At 37.8% G+C, this 22,924-nt stretch overlaps 2 protein-coding genes, 2 long non-coding RNA genes and 1 pseudogene across 6 annotated transcripts; all 5 read right to left on the reverse strand.

The window, feature by feature from the left end:
• Positions 1-994: 994 nt before the first annotated feature.
• Positions 995-10,734, reverse strand: LOC131236006 (protein CHROMATIN REMODELING 5-like). Its single transcript, XM_058233102.1, has 6 exons — positions 10,695-10,734; positions 10,570-10,580; positions 4,476-4,568; positions 4,266-4,390; positions 4,107-4,170; positions 995-1,626 (listed from the first exon to the last, which is right to left on the reverse strand). The coding sequence occupies exons 1-6, from the start codon at positions 10,732-10,734 to the stop codon at positions 1,420-1,422; spliced, it is 540 nt and encodes a 179-aa protein (XP_058089085.1). The 3' UTR covers positions 995-1,419.
• LOC131236009 (uncharacterized) lies at positions 8,012-8,962 on the reverse strand. Its single transcript, XR_009166484.1, has 3 exons — positions 8,834-8,962; positions 8,444-8,623; positions 8,012-8,355 (listed from the first exon to the last, which is right to left on the reverse strand). It is a non-coding gene; the product is annotated as an uncharacterized LOC131236009 (long non-coding RNA).
• LOC131236008 (large ribosomal subunit protein eL31-like) lies at positions 9,299-9,827 on the reverse strand (annotated as a pseudogene).
• A 97-nt stretch (positions 10,735-10,831) lies between the features above and the next one.
• LOC131236010 (uncharacterized) lies at positions 10,832-11,461 on the reverse strand. The gene is made up of 2 exons (XR_009166485.1): positions 11,329-11,461; positions 10,832-11,040 (listed from the first exon to the last, which is right to left on the reverse strand). It is a non-coding gene; the product is annotated as an uncharacterized LOC131236010 (long non-coding RNA).
• A 3,221-nt stretch (positions 11,462-14,682) lies between these two features.
• Positions 14,683-18,646, reverse strand: LOC131236011 (anaphase-promoting complex subunit 10-like). Of its 3 annotated transcripts, none has more exons than XR_009166486.1 (7): positions 18,329-18,646; positions 17,846-18,246; positions 17,702-17,762; positions 17,384-17,454; positions 15,921-15,981; positions 15,093-15,216; positions 14,683-14,791 (listed from the first exon to the last, which is right to left on the reverse strand). XR_009166486.1 is itself a non-coding variant. In XM_058233104.1 (5 exons), exons 2-5 carry the CDS (start codon positions 18,022-18,024, stop codon positions 14,740-14,742), a joined length of 363 nt encoding a protein of 120 aa, XP_058089087.1. In that variant the 5' UTR covers positions 18,025-18,246; positions 18,329-18,640; the 3' UTR covers positions 14,683-14,739. The 3 variants fall into 3 exon arrangements, 1 of the variants encoding a protein (XP_058089087.1); XR_009166487.1 differs by having other exon boundaries at positions 15,093-15,219; XM_058233104.1 differs by lacking the exons at positions 15,093-15,216; positions 15,921-15,981 and having other exon boundaries at positions 18,329-18,640.
• Positions 18,647-22,924: the final 4,278 nt, after the last annotated feature.

Raw genomic sequence — 22,924 nt, forward strand, 5'->3', positions numbered from 1 at the left:
TAGATAATAATATTATTTTTATTCAGATATCGTAATCCTTTATATGTAAAGATTACAAGTGAAGAATAGTGTGACTACTGCATCTTTCTGACAACAGAGGCTCTAGACAAAAACACCGACACGTCTTGCATGATTGCAGATGCAAGGGTTTTGAGTCCATAAGCAGTGAAACATTCCAACCAGAAAAACTTTGATACTCTGGTAGAGTAGGATGGGTGATATGCAAGTAGTTGGAAATTTCTTAGTTATTAATTAAGAACTAGAATTTTGGACATATATTGGATGGTTAAAAATGAGAAACATCCTATGATCTTATTTTAAAAAACAAGCACCTATGGATTGGAAGTTAGGATTGTTTAACCAATCTCAACGACCGGATTTCATAATTTAGTTGGTTTGACTTTAGTTAATGTATGACACGTGTGCAATTTTGAGTGCCTGCGTATCAAGCTTCTGTAGCTAGAGTATCATATAAGTCATCCCAGGAGAAAGGATCACATACAGAGACTGAAAGTGAACTTTCACATAACAGCAATTTCCTTAGATCAGGTGTGGGCCCGACATTCATAATTTAAAGAGCCGTTAAAGCAAGAGTCCATATTACATGATTAACGGATAATTAATATGGTGCTATGGCATGGAGAAAGAAAGCATGAGAATACTAACGGATCAATTATATATGGAAAGTACTAAGAATAAGAGAATATCAGAAGTCCACAGCCAATATAGAGAGATGAAAAAGCGCCTTCTTCATGAAGGACAAACAATGCATGGTGCATGACATTTGAATGAATTCAGATTGTCCCAATTATCAGCCCATCTGGAGAATCAGATTGGACAATTCAAAACCTCCTATTAATGGACGATATCTGTTGAATTTGGACCTTTCGTGGCCATCAACAAGAGTGTTAGTTTCATCTTTTGGTTATAAAAGATCTGTAAGGGGTCCATGGTGTAGACAGCTTTGATTGGGGGACATGTTTGTCACCTTATCAATGGGTTGGATGGCAGATAAACATTACAGAAGACCCTAGGAAGGTTTACACAATAGGTGCCATTATCCCCGCTATTTCCCGTGGTGTGGTCCACTTGAGCTTCAGATTTGCTTCATTTTTTGGCTCATGCCCTAGATTGAGCTTGCAAAACGGTGGTTTTGCGCTGTGGGGACCCAATGATGAGCTGGGGACTTGATCTGATGTATGTTTTTATCCCCACTATCCATCCATTTTGCCAGTTCATTTTAGGGCATGATAGGGCATGATCCTCAAAATGTGGTAGAAACATTTCTTAAACCTTTTTAGGGCTTTAAATCATGCTGATATTTGAGTCTTACTCATGGCTCAATTGAAGTGAACCTTGGGCAATTTTTGTAAACAGTGTCATAAAAGGCCGAGTCATAGAGCCTATAAAGGATTCTTTTCAGATTGGATAGGAGAAAATGATGCATAGCAACATGAAAGAAAATGAAGAAACAAGAAACAAGATGTCAATGTACCTAATCAGATGGAAATGGAAGCACCTGTACAAGATCTCAATGATGAGTCCCTTGTGAATAGATTGAATTATTGCTAGAGCAATTCCATCAGTTACTTTGGGGCCATCTTTTGGGTGTGAAACGATGTCCAGCTGAGGAATTCAAAAAATAAAAATAAAAAATAAAAAATAAAATAAAATAAAATAAAATAAAATTCCCATTTGAAAGTATTTTGAGTTAGCATTAAAATGATTCCTTGATAATGTGATCCCTCCATGATTCTAGGAAGTTATTGCCAAAGTATGGCGGGTACAAGAATACAATGGGATTATAGTTTTGAGGTTTTTAACTGGCCTTCTAATTTGTTTAGAATTTGGTTAGGTCTTATTTTTATTTTATGCAAAAGTAGAAAAATGTGAGGGACTGCTTAGGTGAATTTTTTTAATGACTACAATTAGATTATATGGATAGTTGGGATTTTTCCATACTTATACATGCTTGTAGAGCCTCCTTTGACGATAGTCGAACATAGAATTAGGCTTCTTTTTTTCTTTTTCTTTGTTGTTCTATTCTTAAGAGAGATTCTCTCCCTTTTGGAAGAGTGAATCTCAAGTCTTGGTTGTGATGCTTAAGCAAATTAGTGTGGTGCTAATGCACATCATGGTATGGATCTGGCATTAAAAAAAAATAATAATAAAAATTATATGATCCAATGGTTTCATCCAAATGTGGAAGTTCATTTGCCTGATGAATGTGATCATTGCTCTGTTTTCAAAATGTTTGTAGATGCACAGCTAACAAATGGGTGGAGCTATCAAACCATGAAAATGCACATATGGGTGTGTAAAAAGATATTCAACATGCTTCAATACAAAGTTCATGCAGAAATTCGAGTTTGTCTGACAGTGTCCCTGATTGTGCATGTGCATGACCGAAGATCAATGTTGTTTGATGTTGGCCACAGTTGTAACGAAAGAGGAATCGTAATGCACAAAATTATATTGCTTCATGATAGTCGAAGGTTGGCCTGGATTTTGATTTTGAAATTTTGATTTTGTTGGCCCAGGCCCAACCCATTGCCAAGCTTTGTTAAAAGGAGAATATTACATAGGATAGATGCCATTCACATATGAAAACTATCTTAATATGCTTTAACCCAAAAATCACTAGCTACTTATTGAGAAGTCATGAATTACAAATAAAATCAATGTCAAACAGACTGCTGATCAGAAACTATCCTTAAGAGAAAAAGCAAACTGCCTAAAACAATGGAAGATCTACCATACCTCAATTCCAACATTATGCAAGGCTTTCACCATTTGTCAGAACTAGCATAGCGGCTCATTGGAGGAAAGAAATTTATGGTAGAATAACCCCATGAATTGATCTTAGAGATTATATTGTTCCAGAAAAATCAGAAACAACAACAAATTTCTCAAATAAGCAAGAGGCACTTTAGATTGTTTTCAGGTTTCCCTCAATCAAAAGTTCCTGAGTTTTTCACTAATGTGCCAAGACTGCTCAAAGGGAGAGGGAAAAAAAAAAGGAAGAAGAAGAAGAAAATTCAACAAAACCAGTATACTTATTTAAGGCAACATCAGGCCATGTGATTTTGAGCCAACAACCATACAATGGTGTGTGCTAACTAGTGAATGAGTTGGATTCATGAATGAATGGCATTTCTAAATTAGCATGCTTGTGAATTTTGGTGATTAGAATTTCTCCAAGGCTATCTTCCTACAATGGGCCCACATACAAGTCTCCTATTCATATTCTCCATTTAATAGAAGAGAGTGAGTTTCCTGCAACCCTTGTAACAGGGCTCCTTTGCATTGCCCCGAGGGTGTGCATAATGAGAATTGATTAATGATAAACAGTTCTCTATATTTTTCTTTATGAATGGGTTAATATTATTAGGGGGAAAAAAAAGAAGCCAATTTGACACAAGGCCCCATCTTTGGCCAATTTGTTCATCCATTCATTAGCAGACCATTATGTGGTTGACAACAGCAGTCAGTGATTCAAATAATCCTTTTGCTTCTTCTTAGATGGGTGACAACGTCCAGTGATTCAGTAAGTCTTTTGCTTCTTCTAAGATGTTATTGAGAAATGCTTATGGCAACAAAAGAAAATTGTTTTGTAAACATACATGAAAGAAAAAATTTCCTGCAAGGAATTGTTTTCACAGTCAGAATTGTCTAATCACCACTCTTCATTTTCTTGAAAATTTTCTCAACAGGTCCTACTGACTCTACAGTTGGCACATTTGTACATCTATTTCAACTTTTTAAAATAGTGGTTCACATTATAGATGAGTCATATCTCATAACCAAAAAGAAAAAAAAAGAAAAAAAAAATGAATGAATGAAAAGAAAATTAAAGGATGACTATGACCACCAATTGGTGGCCAACATATGAACAGTTAAATGAGAAGTACTCAATTGCTTATTAAGTTAGGAAATGACCCCCTGGGCATTTAAGAAGCCTGCGATTATTGGGGAAATTGCTTATTAAGCAACAAATTAAGTATTAACTCAAACATATTTAGTGCTTAATAAGTGATTTTTAAGGATCACAAGTGCTCATTTCTTCAATGACAAACGGGCCCTAAATATTTGAAATAAGTGCAAACCTGATTTCCGCGGACTCCTTTGTTCAGGTTGTGAAAGTTACGTTCTAAAATCCACTTGTAATACCTGGAAGGATGCAACCATAAACAGACACATTCCAAGGTAGCAAACATACTAAGTGCTATAAGTAGTCCCTTACAAGCTAAGGGCAGTGTGCTTACTGTTTCTGAAGGGGAGATATTTCAACCCAGAGGATGTGCTCAATTTTTAGAGGCAAAGACTTCTCCACATCCTTGATAACTCTTCGAAGAATGTGAGGCCTCAATTCCTTGTGAAGATTAGCAAGCTAAAGAAAAACCCAGTAAACTTCAACTACATATGGATACAGAATATACCACATGGAATTGAGAGTGCAAGGTAAGTGATAAAACCTCAATGTCATTAAAGGAGCTTAGATTCTTGTATTTTTCAACAAAATCACCTTTATTCTTGAATTTCTTTGGATCAAGGAAATGTAATAGAGCCTTATTACATGGCAACAACAAAGAGGTCAGCTGACACAAATATTATTGTACACATTCAAGAAATCAAACAAGCACCAAGAAATGCACTAAACAGAAACATGACATATAATCTTTCCTTAAATAGCACTGGAAAAGTACTGCTCCAAATATAAGCAAGAAATGTAGAAAACAAAATGACTTGCAATTTAAGCAATCACATGGGAATACAAAATATGGACAAGTCTGAAAAAAAATAAATAAATAAATAAACCGGATCCAATAGAAAACCAGAAAAAAAAAAAAAAAAAAAAGCCTTAATAATAACAGAGCTTGAATCAATGATTGAACATAGATCCAAATGAGCAATGAATCATGCATGATAAATAGAAGTCGAGGACTTTGCAATAGCTTCATACCATACAGATGGTTAACTGGTTAACTGCTAAGTTCTATAGTCACTATAAATTGAGAAAAAAAAAAAGCACTAGAAAAACCCAAACAAAATAGTGGCTCATCATCTCCTTCACCTTGTTTGCGAAGGTATCAGCTGTGAGGGCTCTAATAATAAAAACACTGAAAAAGCCCTAATAATAAGTCCCAAAACAGAAAAACCCTAATCGAAAGCCTGACCTAAATGCCGATCCATCAGAAAACTTAAAACAAAAATCCATAATCAAAACCCTAATAATAATATATAAAAAAATCCCTACCAATCAGAACTGATTGTGGACGATTGCAGGTGGGATGTGTTTGGTTGTTGATGATGAGGGACGGGCGGCCTCTTATGATGGTAGCAGCTTTCAATGGAAGTTGGGCGGCCATGAACTGACACATCAAAAACACCTCAAAGACCCTAAACCTGCCGCAATCAAGCCCTAAACCCCCAAAACCCAGCAAAATCGAGCAAAAAACTGATGAAGCCACAGCCGAGATATAACAGAAGATGAGGAAATCCCGACCTCGGACCTCATTCTTGAGGCGGTTGAGCTCGACCCTGATGGGGTCGGAGCCATGGAGGAGGTTGATAAGATCATCAACGTGCACGTGCGATTGAGGAACCCTTCCTACGGCCCTTAAAGGAATCAGACGGCAGCAGAATCAACGGCCAGGATGCGTCACATGAGGAGGACGAGGTGAAGATGAGATGGTGAGGAGATGGAGTCGTGGCGTCTGCATTGCTGGTGCTTGAATCCACCATCGGAGATCTGATCTGGTTTCTGTACGTTCATGAAAAATCAAAACCCTAGAAATCAAGAGAGAGAGAGAGAGAGAGAGAGAGTCGGGTGCTAGGAACGAAACGAGGGAGTAGGGTTATATATATATATATATATATATATATATATATATATATATATATATATATATATATATATATATATATATATATATATATACAGTGAAATGCGTGGGCACCGTTTTACATAGCGCCGGTGAAAGATGCACCCAGAGTGCCGAGTAAGCACGTTTTTGTTGTAGTGTAATAAAACTAAAATAAAAGGCCTCATGTGTGTCTGTGCATGTGAGTTTTGATCCAATACAATCAACATTGATGTAAGTTATGGTTGAGTCGACCTCTATGGCCCCACTATCATGATGTGTTGTAGAAATCTAATTTATCATTAGAAGTGTCTCAAGCATAAATATTAACCGTATTGTGACTTATCCTGTCAACTGTTTGGGACCCTTTGATAAAGGGGCAGACATATTATCATGAAATTCCACAACTTAGGTGTACCCTACCACAATTTAAGTGGTTTTAGACATGATTTGACACTGTTTCAGGGGGCATGGATCGTTTAAGTTTAGATATGATTAATTTTGAGAAATCTCGGTTCTTTTTTTTCTTTTTTTTTCCATGTCTGCCATGCCTAGCTCAAATGTTTGACATACATCATGGTGAGCCTCACTGTGATGTGTATGCGAAATCTACTTGGACCATCAGATGTGTCAATTCATATTTCAGTCAGATTGGTTGACGGAAGAAGCTTATTTCCTTGCACATTCTCCAGTGCTTGGTTCATGGGTTAATCTATTCTTCTTTCTTCATCTTCCATTGCATTATATGAAGTTGAAGAATAATAGCCTTAAAATGCTAATTTGTTTGTTTGAATTGGCTCAGTTGTATGTGTGGTGTTATGATTTTTGGTAATAAAAAATTATTGTTGCCTCTATGAATTATTTAATATTCATGATAATTGCCTAATAGCCATCATATCCAAGAAATGAGTGGATTCGTTGTAGTCTTTAGTGTGATAGTTTCATGAATTACCATAATATTGATGTTCCTGTTTCATTGAATTGGTCTCTTGTAGGAGAGACATTGAAATCCCCATTGCTCTAGCTTCTTTGTTTCTATAAATACTAACTTTGAATTTTTTTTTGTTCTTAAGTGAAGGGCTTCGAAGAAGTTCCTACCTAAATAGTCTCAATTGCCATTGTGTTGCCAGAGTTCTTAGCCAACCTGCATCATGGTTCTGCCTACTACAATGAATGCTACTCAAGGTGAGAACCACCTTTTTCATGTCTTGCATCATCATCATCATCAACTAAGCCTTATCCCAACTAATTGGGGTAGGCTACATTAATCCTCTTCCGTCGTTCTATCAACGACATGAATCCTTTTTCATGCCCTGGATGTTTTCAAAAAGTGACATGACTAGAAAGACATCGATCCTTTTTCATGCCCTGGATGTTTTCAAAAGGTGACATGATGGGAAAGACATCGATGTGGAAGCTCACATACAGTGTCTATATGAATATATCTCATTAAAAAAAAAAATGTATCCAACAAATGTACTTAGTTCTTGAGTTCTTGTACTCTTCCTAAAACTTAGCAACTGTATTGAAATTTCTTCCGGTTATGAATTTTGATTTTTAAACTCAACTGTTTTATTTCTTTTAGTTTGATTACCTCAACTGTACAGTGCCATTGTCAAAGACAAAACAGTAGGCATCGCACACTACAAGAAAAGGGGGCTTTAGCCTCTGTTCTAAACTATGGCTAAAAAGGTTAAAAACTGAAGCTAAACCCTTTAGCCTCAATTTTGCCTCAGTTATCCAAACCGAGGTTGAAACCCCCGTGGCTAAAGGCTTTAGCTTCAGTTTTAACAACCGAGGCTAAAATGATTTTTATAGCTAGCCTCGGTTCTTCAAGTGAAGCTAAAAGAACCTTTTTAGCTTCAGTTTTCTCAAACTGAGGCTAAATAAAAAATTTAGCCTCCATTGTTTCCAACTGAAACTAAATCCAAATTTAGCCTCAGTTGCCTCCAACCGAAACTAAAACTACTTTTAACCTCAGTTCTCAACAACCGAGGCTAAAGCCTTTAGCTACGGGAGTTGTAGTCTCGGTTTATGTAACTGAGGCAAAACTGAGACTAAAGATGGATTTGGCCTCTTTTGGCATCAACCGAGGCTAAATAATTCGATTTTTTACCTGATTTCTCTACCAACCAAAGCTAACAATATCATAATCAACAAATGATTGAGCCTGTGCATATTTCACCCATTTAACATTCATCAAGACAACAATCAACACAATATCAACAAAACAATTAATGGTCTATTTAAAGTTTTCAAAACAAAATACAAATGCACATGAACTGCCACATAGCCTTCCACATGAACTATTTCAGTAAGGTCCCCTTCTGGACCGATCAAATGTCTTCCTTTCCTAGCCACATCTCCTGGCAGATGTCTATAACACCAACCTCACTGGCCATGATCATGCGTCTACTATGTGTGATGTAAAAGCATCCGGAGCGCAATCCATTCTGGTCCAATGTCGCTCCAAGATAGCGGCCATCAGTAACTGCATTTATACAATAAATATAAGTTCAAAATACTCATGTCACATGCAAAATCATTAAAGCATGAAGCAATTCCAGCACAAACTTTACATGATATAAGTGCAGGTCCATCTCATGGCTCCATAAGAGCTGAAAAATATCCGTACAAGGCCTTTCTATCATGATCCATGTTTTTAACATTTTGCCACACCTCAAGTATCATCATCATGATAGCTTCAGGCAGACTTCTGCCAGCACGAACTTGAAGCTCCAAGACGCCATCAAATGCTTCTAAAACAATCACAGATCCAATTCAGAAAACTCCAAGCTTGAAATATGCAATTAAACATGAGTGCATTCATATTTAAATCTGTGTGCACATAGACACAATCACAAGCATGCACATGTATTTGTGCACGCACATAGAAGCAGAGTGACAAAACTTGGCCTATGCCAACCAAGACACATCTATAAAAAAATGCTTGGTAAGCATAAGGTCACCTGAATTAGAAGAGTTGGCATCAATGATGGGTAGAAGCTTCTTCATCTCATTCTTTGACAAGCCTAGTTCTTTGCATTTTAGAAGACCATCACCTGGAAAGAGTTTGTTGAAAATCGAGAATGGACCTGTAAGGATATCAAATAACCACGGCATCAAGTCCAAGTTCCATTATATTTCCCTTCCCGAAAATGAAAAATTGTCTGAGAAATTAAAAACAAGTTTGGACGGGTAAAAAGAAAAACACTGCAGAGTCATGATCCATTCGTAAGATGGCTGAAACCACTTTGATTAATAAAGTAACATATATTTTCAAACATGCAAACATCAATGGAGTGGTATGGTAAGTCATTCTAAAAAAACCAATCGAACTTCAAATTAGTTAAACCATTCGAAGTTCAAATTAGTTAAGTCTGTGCGCACGGATGCACTATTGAACTGAATTGCAACAATAAAGGCAAGGGCGCTTTTTTTTTTTTTAAAGCTAAAAATTCTGACCGAACATAACTTTTAAAGGGCGATCTCAAAATCCGGAATACATCCAAAATGCACTGATAAAATAAAAAATCAAAAATCAAAACATATATCTCAAAAAAGTACCTCTTAAGACTAAAGTTTACTAAGTCTAATCTCCTTCTTCGATGACCTTGGTTCCCAATCCCTTGAGCCCTTCAGGTGGGACCTCTGCTACAGTGACCAATGAATAAAGCTCCTCCTTAGCATCTTCCTCTTCATTCCTCTTGTGATCGACGCGCACGCGAACACTTCTAGGCACACCCTAGATACCCTGCTCCATATGTGCTTGTTTAGCTTCACGTCGACCCTAACATCGGTTATCCCCATTGCCTTTTGTGCAAATTTCCATATCTCTTTTATGGCTTTGGGAGCCATCTTCTTGAAGGTGCATCGCCTGTGGAGATTGATAGTGTATTCTCTTGTCATTACCTCCTCCTTTCTCCTTTTGGTCATCTTCTCCACCATCTTAGCAGCTCTTCCCTCTCCCGCTCACTTAAAACCCTAGTTCCCGAAGAAGGCAAGGGCGTTCTTGAGTGACCACCCTTTATTATTTAGAATGGAATATTAATATATGATTGTTGGAGGTTAGAAAAAAAAAAAAAAAAAAAAGAGGATAGAACTCATTTCTCCTAAAATTGTAATTGGGCCATCAGATATGACAACAATTTGCACACATGCAGACACATTGCACCTATATGGCATAGGAACCGCACATCTATGTGCAATGTTGTGTAATGTTCAAACCTTAAAATAAGAATATTGGGTTCTGTATGTGCACCACGGTTGGATAAATCCAAACCATATATTAAGTTCGTCGATATGCTAAGGTCCTATAGAATAATTCTAATAACTATAGTAAATTTTGTTAAACAAAAAAAAAAAAAAGGGTGTCATCTAAGTGAAGTTTGGAGAACCTAAACTTAAAGATTGATAAACCAAATTCTCCATGCTTTCATATCTCTCGACATACCATTTTCTCAAAGCCATTAGTTCTTTCTCGAATTTCCTTTTCAAAATGTGTCCAGAGTTCTCAAAACCATTAGTGTTTTCTCATATTTCTTTTTTCAAATCATCTTTGATCCATATTTCTTTAGCATATCTCTCAACATACCACTTGTGAGGTATGGAAAACTCAAACTCAATCCTCACCATTTCTATGGCAACTTTAAACCAATGAGCAAACAACATATCTTCAAGGAACCTTTAACACAAGCAAACACACAAGCACATAAGCTAAACAAGCAAACACACAAGCACATAAGCTAAAGATTAAAAAAAATTAAATTAAATTAAATTAAATTAAAGGGCCCATTCAAAAGTCTTTCAGATTGGAAGAATCCCCTCCACCCTCCCTCCTTTTGTTCTTTATTCTTTTCTTCTTCTTCATTTGTTCTTTATTTCGTGAGGTATTGTTCATAATTGCTCAGGTCCAAAACTACTCACAGAAAGAGTTAGCAGGATCTTGAGACCAAATGCATATGATATAAAGTATAAAGAGACCACCACTGACATTACATGATATATGATCTTACACTCCTAAACACAAACAACTCTCAAATAGTTTTAGGTTACATGATCAAGAAACTGAAAAGAGCATAAAAACCATAGACAATATAAATGATTTAAGATCCAGAGTGTACCACATAGCAGAGGTACAACTGATCCATTCCATAAGACTCCAATTGCTGGAAATCTGCGGAATTTGAATAAGAGGAACGATTCATTTCCAACACCAACCATTCATCCAAACCCTATGAACAAACTAGGTACACAAAATTTGTCATTCAGATATGTTAGGTTCACTTTCACTTCAGTAATGTAACTTGCCTTGATTTATAAAGCGAAAGTATGAGTATGTATTTGGTCAGCATTCAGTCCACTTCGGTCATTTCGTAGAAGCCAGAAATTAGGGAACCAAGTTTTACAAGATCTTGTCTATAATAAAGTCAAAAAAAGGAAATTGCAGGTAAAGGTAACATACCAACAAATGATCCATGATCTGAAATTTTACACTCCCATCGCCAAATTCAGAATCCCTTATCAATAGACTGCAAGAGCATCTCTTCTTTTCTGGTATATAGGATTTTCCCATTAATTCCGCGGCTGCTGCAGTCAAATATGATTCTCAATTACGTGATCTGCTACAAAAAGCTCTTCCTAAATGTCAGGTGACTCAGTTGCCACATTTCTAATTCTCACTTCTTTGCTCGTTGAAGCCACTGTTGCCAGAGAGTTTTTTGCATTTTGGCCCACCAATCCAACCTAAGAGATGAGGAGTGAGTGAGAGAAGAGTCCTGTTACCATTAGCATCAAAAGACATCTATATTATGCAGCATTAGTTGATTGGATGCCACATATGCCAATTAGCACATCCAAATGAATTGATTAGATTATACCTTTTAAAATCCAACAACAGAGTGAGGGAGGCATCGCAGCAGAAACACCAATGTGCACATCTGTGAGATTGGGGCTATAACTATTGGAGCTCAACAATGTCATGCCCTCCACCAAGAGCTAGGCTGGTCTGCTCATTATGTGCAGGGCTCAACAATGTCTTACACTTTCCGAAGAGCTACTCTAGTCTGCTAATAAATATAGGTTCCTGGTGAGTTTCTTTCTTACCTAAAATTGGAGACCGGTTGGATTTTTTTCCTCCCAAAATAATACATGATGCACGTCAGGTATATGCTTAAATACATCGGATATTGTTTCAGGGTGGAAGTGATTGGAAAACCAAATCACATCTAATGCAGTTCCAGTTCTCCACACCACCACATGTGCTTGCCAGAATGGATTAAATCATCAACAAAGGTGCAGAAAATTTCAGTAAAAAGGAAGAAGAATTCGGAGATTGATCTAAATTCAAACAGTTTTCAATTGAAAGAGGAAAAATGTGGGATTGATTCTATTGTACATTTCCTTACAATTCCTCAATCGAATCTCTTGATAAAAATCCTTTCTGAATATCTTAACTGATGAACGATCTGTACCTGTAACATCAAAAGAAGAAAAATAAAATAGGGATTTTAGATTTTCTACAAATGAAATCAATGACAGCAAATAAATAAATAAATAATAAAATAAAACACCTTAAATTGGGGGGAGGGAGAGAGAGATTGATGACAGCAACTGATAGAGACGATCGATCTTCAAATTTCAACAAAACACTAGTTCCGTGGAGGAGGATCTGAAGCAGCAATAGATCGATCGCTTCTCAGATCTCAATAGAAAACCAGCTGAGAGAGAGTGAGGACTCGAAGCAGAGATAGTAGCAATAGATCGATCGCTTTATACATTTGCATTGATGGCTGAAATTTTTGAAAATTTCTAAACAGTGTGCCCTACCTAATGGAAAGGTCTGATCTCACATGTGTTTCAAATTGACACGTGACATACTTGCGTGACAATTCAAATGGTTCAAATCTTGGGCCATGGTATGGATGGAGCACATCCCTGGGCCATCAATCCCTTGCAGTCCAATTGATGACGATGAAACTATGAGATTAGTAGGATGGTACACCACGGTGGGTCAGATAGATGAATGATCTAGATCACTGAAAGGTGGGACCCACCTATAGAGAATGTTGGCACGAGTGAAAACCATGAAAATGTGGGCCCATGAATGGTTGCTAGGACGTGTGAGCCTTGCCACTATGGTCTATTTTTGTGATATCCAATCCGTCCATCAGATCAGCCACTGTTAAGATGTTTAGATTGTGATTTTACTCGAAAATCGTCATTTAGGAACGGTTTTAAACCGTTCCTAAATGTTTCAGGAACAGTTTAAAACCGTTACTAAATCACGCGTCCAAAAAAAAACAGGGACAGTTTTGGGTACCGTTTCAAATGTTAGAAACAAAATGTTAGGGAACGGTTTTAAACCGTTCTAGTGCCTACGGTCACATTTTAGGAATGAGATTTTAGGAAAGGGTTTAAACCGTTCTTAATGTTGCCAATGGTCAAATTTTATCTTAAAATTTTAGGAACAATTTCAAACCCTGATAAACACAAAATTTAGGGTCAATGGAAATAAATTAACATAAGTTTATTGCATTCCATCAAAATAGAGATTAATCCAAAGAAAAACATAAGAAGCATAGACGTATGCTCGTCTTAAGACTGCAACCAAGTTCATTTTTCTAAAAATATCTAGAATGTTGAGTAACAAAGCATCAATGTACTGGAGGGGGATCCGTTTCTGTAGCATCATTCAGATCGACAGTTCAATGAAAAGCGATTGCCGATCGGGAGGTATTCTTCTGCTGCTGCCAAGTCCATGCAAATGGAAAACCCCAAATCGATGCTTGCAATTGAAAGTACAAGGTCTCTAACAAGCAACAACAGAAGTCATTTCTTGACACCTGCATATTTTAAGAAATAATGGATTAGAAAGAAATTAATGCTTGACAAAGCCAGTTAGAAGTCCACAATTCTGATTAGCCAATGTTCTCACAATGTCAGTTGGTAAATTATATCTTTTACAATATATTTCAATATTTAAGGGAGAAAATACCTACATTTTTCAAGGACTAGATCCGGAAGATATCCATAGCCAAATAATGCTTGACAAAGCCAATTCAGAAGTCTACATGGTTCTAGTAAATCTTTTCGCCATTTAGAGGTTCCTAATAGCCAAACCGTTAAATTTTGTTTGTGATACATGGTTTGCACTTTACATAATGAAATTTGTTTTACAAATTTGTAGGGCAAAACTTGAGTCATGGATGAGAATTGAGATGCCTTTCACATTGGGGAAATCATACAACATTGGATTCCCGGTGCAGCAACATTCTAAAGCCTTGCTAAAATCATACAGCAATAATGGGCATGCTGAGGTAATTTTAAAAAATAAAAATTAAAAACATAATAGATAAGGATACATTCGGTGGCAAAATAATGATAATTGAAAAGGGAATATTGGAAGTTAAATAGCAAAGCCAGAGATAACAAGCATTAACAGCTTTACCCAAGGCAAACCATAGCCTATTACTCAGCTATAAATACTTTCAGCATAAAATGGCATTACCCATCACACACACACACACACACACACACACACACACACACACACACACACAAAAGTTAAAGCAAAAGAAGCCTAACAATGCAAGGAAGTTGCAGAGACCAAAATGCCAAATGAAATGTTACATCAAGATACCCAAAACACATAATCCACATTCTCTATTTGAAGAAGAGACTGTCATATATGTCATTCATTACAAGGAAAAACTGCTCAGGCAACTATAGCACAGAAGCTCCATTCCCCAAAATGCTATGGTATCTGATTGTCCTTTCAAGTCTTCAACAGCTTGTAGCTTGGCCTTTGTTTTCAGCAGTTCAGCTTGTAATGCCTCTATAGTATGTTTTGCCTCATTATCAACAGCCAATGTATTCACCATTCGCAAAACCTTTGTATTTGCAGCAGAATAGTCACCGTGCCCCAGCTGCAGAAAGCAAAGCATGTTAAAAGATGTCGAGTGTTGACTGGTATAAACCAGTGTGAGTGCTCATAGTCAAAAGTACATTGATATGCAAGGGTGATAACCAAAACATATTCAGAACTACATTGATCTGCAAGGGTTGGCACTTTTTTTCTAATGAGTACCCAAATGTAGATCTAATGAGTACCCAAATGCAGATCGGATTGAATTGCAACAACTAGAATGATATTACTGAATTTTCAAAATTCAATTCACCTGTGTATTTAGTACCCAAGTTTCAGAATGCTAAAATGTTCCTACTTACCTTGGCTGTCCAACATTTGCCTTCTCCATTGTGGATGGCGCCAATCAATGCAATGTAGTTCCAGTTCTTGATGTTGTACGGGCCATCATGGATCTCAACTTCGATAGTTTAGCCTTATCCAAATCTTCTTCACAGAAAAAAAGAAAAAGAGGCAGAGTTAGTGAGTTGTTTGGGAAAGCAGATACTTTCACAGATGCAGTTGGCTGATGAGATACCACAGATTGAGGAATCTATTAAGGTAGAGTTACTGAGCTGTTAGGGAAAGCAGAGATTTTCATTTGCAATTATATATATAATCAATTGCTTGGATTCAAGCTTCAGGGTTAGTTTTCAGGTTTGTTTCTAAATTCTTTTACAATGCAATTCTTGAGATTCCAGAAAAGGCCACCTAAGACCTATCACTTGCCGTGAAAGAGAAAAAGCCCTCAATTCATTTTCAAAAATGCAACAAACCCAGTACATCATGAAAAACATATTACACATAAGACAAAAAAACAGAACATATGAACAACAAAACTAAAATACACCTAGATGGGAATGCCAAAATTTACTTGGTTTAATTTGAATTATGAATGCCACAACCATCAAGAAACAAAACCTAGATGGGAAAAGCAAACAAATGCATTTGGGAAATTTCCAAAACTAGCAAAAACAAGATCAAGATTGCGTCATCAGACCTCGCTCAACTATCTGAACCCAATGCATTGTATATATCAGTGAGATCAAGATTGATAACATGAGATGCAAGCAACAAAAAAGATAAACAAAATGAGTAGCTATTGCAAAAAAAACTCAAGGGTCCAAGTCCATCCACTTCAAAATATATACCTTCTACACCTACATCAGCTTGCTGGTGTATTGCAGTCCTGGTGCTAGTTTCACCATGGCCCTTGCAATGGAAAAATAGTCTAAATAAGTTTTTTCCCAAAGAATGACACTAATCACAAGAAGAAAATTAAAAAGTTGAATTTTATTACCAAGCCTCACATTCATTACTTCGTCCATTCAAGATGGGACATGAGTGGTAGAACAGATGGATTATCTAGTCCATCAAAAAATAGTTTAGATAAGTTTTTCCCAAAAAATGCAAATAAGAAAGGAAGACATTCTTGTACCTGTGTCATTACATCATCCATTACCAACATTTGTATCTTACTCAACAATTCAACAATGTACATGTACAAAAACAGGAGACAATGTCTGGTTAAAGGCATGACTTGTTAGTGAAATTAAAAAAATAAAATAAAAATGAAAAGGTAAAACAATATTGTTGAGAGCAAGTGTATAGAAATATAGTTATAATAAAACAGATCATACAAGGTTTCCTAGAGTAATATGTATCAGTTTTTCAGGCCAAAATAGACCAAGCATGTTTGACCAATTGGACTGAACCGCCAACAAAATCTGCTTGAGGTTCATTTTCGGTTTACATTTTCAAACTCAACAAATGCAACTGCAGCTACAAGATATCAATTCCAGAAATGAAAATAGAAAGACCGGTTGACAAGAGATTCCATACCCTCGTACGAGGCCAACTACAAACATTTTTTTGGAAAGATGATGAAAATTTTATTGGGAGCACAATAGGCTCAAAAAGCAAAACAAAAGAATTATGACACGTCAAACATTACAGGCCATGTCTTTAATCATTAAAATCCAACACTGTCAAACATTACAGGAACCTTAAAGATGACAAAACAGATTAAAACTTGTTAAAGACTCATGCTGAAGATTTTCTGAAACATTGGAAGCAAATACTCACGTGTGGAAATATTCTTCTTTGGAAACTTCTCTTTCACATTGTTCTTGGTGCCCTTGTGGCACCTAGGTGTGAGGTTTCACTTCTTGTGAAGGTTTAGGGCAATATCAAGCGATTAGTCAGACGCAATGTTCTAAAAGCCATATCAGATCTGTAATCAAAAATTGCAAGATTCCAAGTATTGGAGTCAGCCATATCAGATCTCTAATCATAATGCAATGTTCTAAAAGCATTAACATCTTCAGTTCTGCTATAACCATCACCATTGGAGTCAACCATGTATGCTGTAAAAGATACAAAACTCAAAAATGCCCACACAAGTGCTTAATGCAAGTGCAAGGGATGGTATTAGACACAAAAACCCCAAATAACTACACAATGATTTGGATTTGCAGATCTAGAAGATAAGGAGATAGAATGATCAAACCAAAATAATAAAACAGGCATATATTAATATGAACACATAATGTGAATATCTGAATATTTGGAAAGGGATCTTTGTATGTAAAATCGATGAGGATATATGACTTACCGAGGATCAGTTCCAGATAAGGATATATAAACCCACCCAACTGGCTTCACGACTTCCACAGTTTTTATTTCCTGGAAAAAGAAAAAAGGAGGGATGTGCAGCACGAACACCAAACTTCCTGAAAGTGTTTAGGGTGCATTTGAATGCACAGTTGAATTGAATTGCAAGTATACAGTTTCATCAATAGGGCATCGAAATAAATCCTGTTGGTAAAAGGCAAGGTACATGATTTACCTTCAAGTTGTGGAAACCATCCCCAGCTTGAATCAAAAAAAAAAAAAAAAAAAAAAAAAAAAAAGACGAGAAAAAGAAATGTACCTGGAGCTTGACTTTTTTCTGGAACTGGATGTTGATAAGGTGGGGCTGGGCACCATCTGATCTGTAATAAGGCAAAGAAACAGTGAGATTGCAAGTATAAAATCAATGTCAGAAAGACAGAGAAGGGGAATGGATGGGAGTAACTGCCAGTAGGTGTCAAGGTTATCATCGTGTAGGGAATGGATACCATTGCCGGGCTTGCAAGAGCTTACACTCCAAACTGCCTTCTTTCCCATCTCCCTAAGATCATTCTCCACCAATAGATGCTCGTTCCCCACCAGCTTCACTTCTTCCTCACCTTCTGATTCCGTTGTCGTCGCCATCTGGTCAACATGAGCAATGGAATGGTTGTCTTCCCCGTTTGAATTCTTTGGGGTTTGGAATCTTTGGACTGGGGCCGACCTGGGAATGCCCTCCAACTGGGTTCACTGTCTAAAAGAGGAATACGGATCCTCTGTTTGCGTCAACCAGCAAAATTGTGGTCGTTGTTTTGCTGCAATCTAACTGGTAATCTGTGGATTTGCAGATCTAGGGCTTATGAAGACCTGAAGATCAAAAAATAAGCTACGATTCAGAGAGCTGAGATTGAATCGTGATTAATAAAACAAGATCTGAACCTTCACTAACCTTATTATCGATTTCCACAACCGATTCGAACAGAAACGCTGAAATTTCAACGATTCGCAGATCCAGAAGATAAGAAAACCTACAACTTTTTGATCGGCAATCGAGCTGGTATCCTCGTTTCGAAGAGCAGGTTCGAAGGAGAGAAGCGCGAAGGAAATGGTGAATAACATACCTGCGAGATTGGCACGATCCAGGAGGGTGAAAGAAGGGAATGTAGAGATGAGATGTTAGGGTTTGAAGAGGAGGAGGAGATTGGAGTTTTGGTGTTGAAGAGGAAGAAGAAGAGCAGGACGAGATTGGGGAGAGAGAGAGAGAGAGAGAGAGAGAGACAGAGAGAGAGAGAGTGATGCGAGACGGGAGAGACGGGAGATTGAAGAAAAGGGGATGCAAATACACTCCTGGGTTTTGAAAAATGTGCCTACACTTAAAAACGTTTTAGAATCGTGTGCACTTAGAAACGGTTTATAATTGTACTTGAACCAAGCACCAGCTGTTCCTGATAAACGATTTTGGTGTAGTGAAATAAACCCCCTATACATGTAGTGCGGCTATTATCTGAAATTCACATGTATTTCATGCTTACCATTTTCTGAAATTGTTTGGTGTCAGAAGATTGTGAGTTTGGGCATATGAAAACTCCAAAGCAACCCTTGTTGATAAGCAATATTTACTGGTCAGAAATTAAATCAAGTACTAGAACAAACAACCACTGTCAAAATCTACAAAAAAAAAGAAGAAGAAGATTGCAACATAACCCTTTTTATACTTGAAACCGGATTAACTGCTTTAGAGTTTCAAGTCAACTCTAAGACCTCATTGAGTACAATTCGAGTTTTAAGTTTTTAAATTGAGACATGGTCAATGAACTCTGTTGATTCCTCAGAGTAGATGATAGAGCTAATAATTCAAATCAAGTTTAAAGCCAAGAGTTAAATGCCTGAAAGCAAATGATCAAGTACATAATGCATTTGTAAGTCCATCGCTGCATCACTGAGTTCTGAAACTACTGGTGGAAAAATTGTTACCTAGCATGGAAAGTTGGGGAAACTCTCTAGGAGTGAGATGAGCAAGAGCAAACACCGCAGCACTTACAAGTACAGAAACTGGTGTTGGAAACCTGCAGGAAGAAAATGAAAATAAATAGGAAACACATGAACATGTACATAATGATCACAAATGACCCACAAGTAATTAGCCTTAAACAAAAGTAATTTAAGCTAGAATACAACCATTTCAACGCTGAAAGTTAAACAACTAGCTTGGACCATCATAATTAAGCTACGAAACTAGCATTGTAATAGAAAGAGACTCTTACTAATGCCACTGTCCATCGGAAGTGGCTATTCTTACTGAGGTGTCAGATTTGTGCGTCTCTTCCGGTGTCTTTTTTGCACTAACACAAGGCTAATTAGTTGGCCAAGTTAGGTGCTTCAAGAGATTCTATTGTTATTACGGAAAGCTTCTAACAAATTTTTTATTTTTTATTATTTATTATTATTATTATTATTATTATTATTATTATTATGGTTAAGAGTTTGTTTTTTCTTTGGCTTTAAGCCAGTTTATTAATCAGGTCAGGCTTGGGTTGCATCTAATAGCCCATCAGCCCCACCGATTTGATTGGGCACATCAAATGACCAGCATACATCTTGTACAAAAGAGGGTGGCAGGGCTCTGGCCCGGGACAGACTCAGACCCACACCATTTATAATCATCATGGGAAAGGCTCAGACCTGTTTGTTTTGGCCCATCACTAACCCAGGTCTGCTTTTACTTTTGCATGCCAGACTTGGACATACCTCAACCCAGCCTATTGACAACCGTAGATGTAACTCCATTTTGCCTCAAGCTCCTTCACACCTATGACAAAATGTGAGAAAGTGAACTGGTGCTCTATCTTATCCCATTATGTAAAGAGGTATATATGCCAAAATATGATCTTACATTTAGACAACAGACTATCAGCTTCATTGTCACGCCCCAAACTCGAAAAACGGGCTAACAAAATTTTCGATCACCGAATCTGGCACCGACAACCTCCGTAGTGCCCTATTATCGGCTCCCGACACTCATATGCCAGATTCCGATCCTGGGATCCTACAAGGAGGATTTTCAGTATGTTTTTTTTTTTTTTTTTTTTGTAATGGAGCATAACCACAAGCATAACCAAGTCACAAAAACAGCATCACCACTTATCCACTATATCAAAAACTTTAAGTACAATGCGGAAAGAGAAATACAAGGTGATCAAAAGGCTCCAAAATAAACTGATGCGCACTCCTGCCTCAGCGCTGCTGCGATCCAACATCACCTGCACGCAACGGTCATGCTTAAGCTTACAAAAGTTTAAAGGGTGGTATAAGTGTGTGCGCAAGGCGAGTGCCAAGTATGCAGTATCAAATAAATGCGGAAATACGCTGATAAGTCCATGAATGCTATCAACTGTACCAAAGCTTTGTGATGCAAGGCATGAATGCTATCGGCTATACCAAGGCCATGCGATACGAGACCTACGTAGCCAAATGTCATATACAAGATGCAAAGCAAGCATGCCAGTACTCATTAAGTACACATATTAGTACAGTTTCTCTCCGAGATATCACCAAGATCTAATACACTCCACACTGACGGCCGCCTCCCTAGCCGCACAGCCCAGCAAGTGGAAGAGACCATACTATTCACCTGACCAGTAGTCTGCCAATACCTAGCCAGCTCGTCGATAGCGGACTCATTTGCGAGCTGGTTAAACTTAACCTAGCTTACAACCCCCTCACTCGGGCGGATAAGATCACACCCCCTTCTAACCGACGATGACACAGTGGGAGATGCGGCCTACTGGTATTCGGCACTCCTGCGCTTGTGTATCCACTCGGTCTAGACGTTGAAGCATCTCCTGGTACCAAAAAAGTTCTGGGACTTTCACCAAAAGACATCCTAACTGCCCACAGTGCTAAAACCAAGTATTTCTAATAACTGATATGGTCATCCACGATGTGCCTGTTGAGGTTACGGCCCTGATGTCGCTAAGGCATACAATAATCATGTCACATATATGCGAGATGCATGAGTCACACCGTCCAGTCATGCAGCAATCCTGCGCGTACCACGCGATCATGTGGGTAACTCCTATCAGTGAGTCCCATAAATAATCTATCCAATGGCATATGCTATGTTCAGTCACTACTTATATCAAGCATGCGTATGATGCATATGGGCATGAGTCATGGAGTTATACTAAACATGTTATATGGTAATGAACTATCCTTCCAACGAGGATGGGCCTAGACGACCTACACACAATAAGTATGAGCCTATCAATGAGCCCTATGGAGAGTTACAATGGGGACATTTAACTAACATTATTCTTACAATGTGGACGTCAAACCATCATTGCTCCCAAGGCATGACCCGCCATAAATATCATTACATAACCATGGTGGAATCACACATTGTACTGGACCTTATATACATCCCATTGGGCCTCGACCCAAGGGCCTCAAATACATCAAATGGGCTGCACCACATGGGCCTCATATATATCAAGGTGGGCCTCAACAACGGGCCTCATATATCACATCGGGCCTAATCAAATGGGCCGAAACAAATGGGCCGAGTCGAATGGGCTAAATTAATAGGCCGAATCAAATGGGCCAAACCTAACTCATCTATTTTTAGAAAATCAACATAGAGTATTATATAAAAGTTAATTATATCAAAAGATCAACTAGAACGTACCATATCTAACCGTGGTGATAATGATTTCCACGGTTCAATTCCAGTGGGCCCCATCATAGGGTTTATTTCTCATCCAGTTTATTCATAAGGTCACAAAGACCTGGATTTAGAGGAAAAACAAATATCATAATGGTCCAAACTTGGTAGCCCAAGGGTTTAATGGTGGATGTTCAAACCCACTATTTTCTATAATGTGGTCCACCTGATCCTAGATCTGTCTCATTTTTATTTCATCACAAGCCTTAAAATTGTCTTTCAAAATGGTTGGGTGGTTTGGATGCAACACATGCATCATGATGGGTCCCATAGGGATGGACGGCATAAATAAATCACATACCTCATGGTGCGGTCCACACATGTGGAATACAATACATACATCAGTGGATCCCACGTGGGGCCCACCATAACATTTATTTTCCATCTAATCTAATAATAAGGTCACACAGACCTGGACGAAGAGGAAAAATAAATTTCATAAAGATCCAAAACTTCTATGAAATCCAAAAGGATTTCAATGGCAGACGTTCAATCCTCACTGTTTCTTGTAGTGAGGGCCACCTGAGTTCCACATACGGCTGATTTTTGGGGTGGCCCACAACCAAAAGGGGGCCCACCACATGCATGGTGTTGACGTGCACACACATCACAGTGGGGCCTATGGCTGGGAACCAACAGTCCCTGCCTCTTACGCCTACGCAGCAGCAAGACGCTGCAGCAGTAGTAGCACCTGATGCATGTTTTTTTTCGGTAGTTTTTCCTAGGTGGGACCCGCATCCAGAAAATCCAACCCACTCATTGGATCCTAAGACTCAAGACGGACCAAACAAACCCAATATTCGGCATGTTTTGGCATGTAGAAAC

Source organism: Magnolia sinica, unplaced genomic scaffold (genome assembly GCF_029962835.1).
Source record: "Magnolia sinica isolate HGM2019 unplaced genomic scaffold, MsV1 ctg118, whole genome shotgun sequence".
In the NCBI taxonomy this organism is placed as follows: Eukaryota; Viridiplantae; Streptophyta; class Magnoliopsida; order Magnoliales; family Magnoliaceae; genus Magnolia; species Magnolia sinica.

Bases quoted from the DNA above. Each gene is read 5' to 3' on its own strand.
- LOC131236006 (XM_058233102.1), bottom strand. From the start codon at position 10,734: ATGAAGAAGAAGAAAAGAATAAAGAACAAAAGGAGGGAGG. The intron at 4,391-4,475 runs GTTTTATCACTT...GTTTTTCTTTAG, and splicing joins GCTCCTTTAATGACATTGAG to CTTGCTAATCTTCACAAGGA. The intron at 1,627-4,106 runs GTTTGCACTTAT...TGAATTCCTCAG, and splicing joins AAGGAGTCCGCGGAAATCAG to CTGGACATCGTTTCACACCC.
- LOC131236011 (XM_058233104.1), bottom strand. From the start codon at position 18,024: ATGGCGACGACAACGGAATCAGAAGGTGAGGAAGAAGTGAAGCTGGTG. The intron at 17,455-17,701 runs GTACATTTCTTT...TTCTTTTTCCAG, and splicing joins AGAAAAAAGTCAAGCTCCAG to GAAATAAAAACTGTGGAAGT. The intron at 14,792-17,383 runs GTAAGTCATATA...TGCTTTCTGCAG, and splicing joins TTATCTGGAACTGATCCTCG to CTGGGGCACGGTGACTATTC.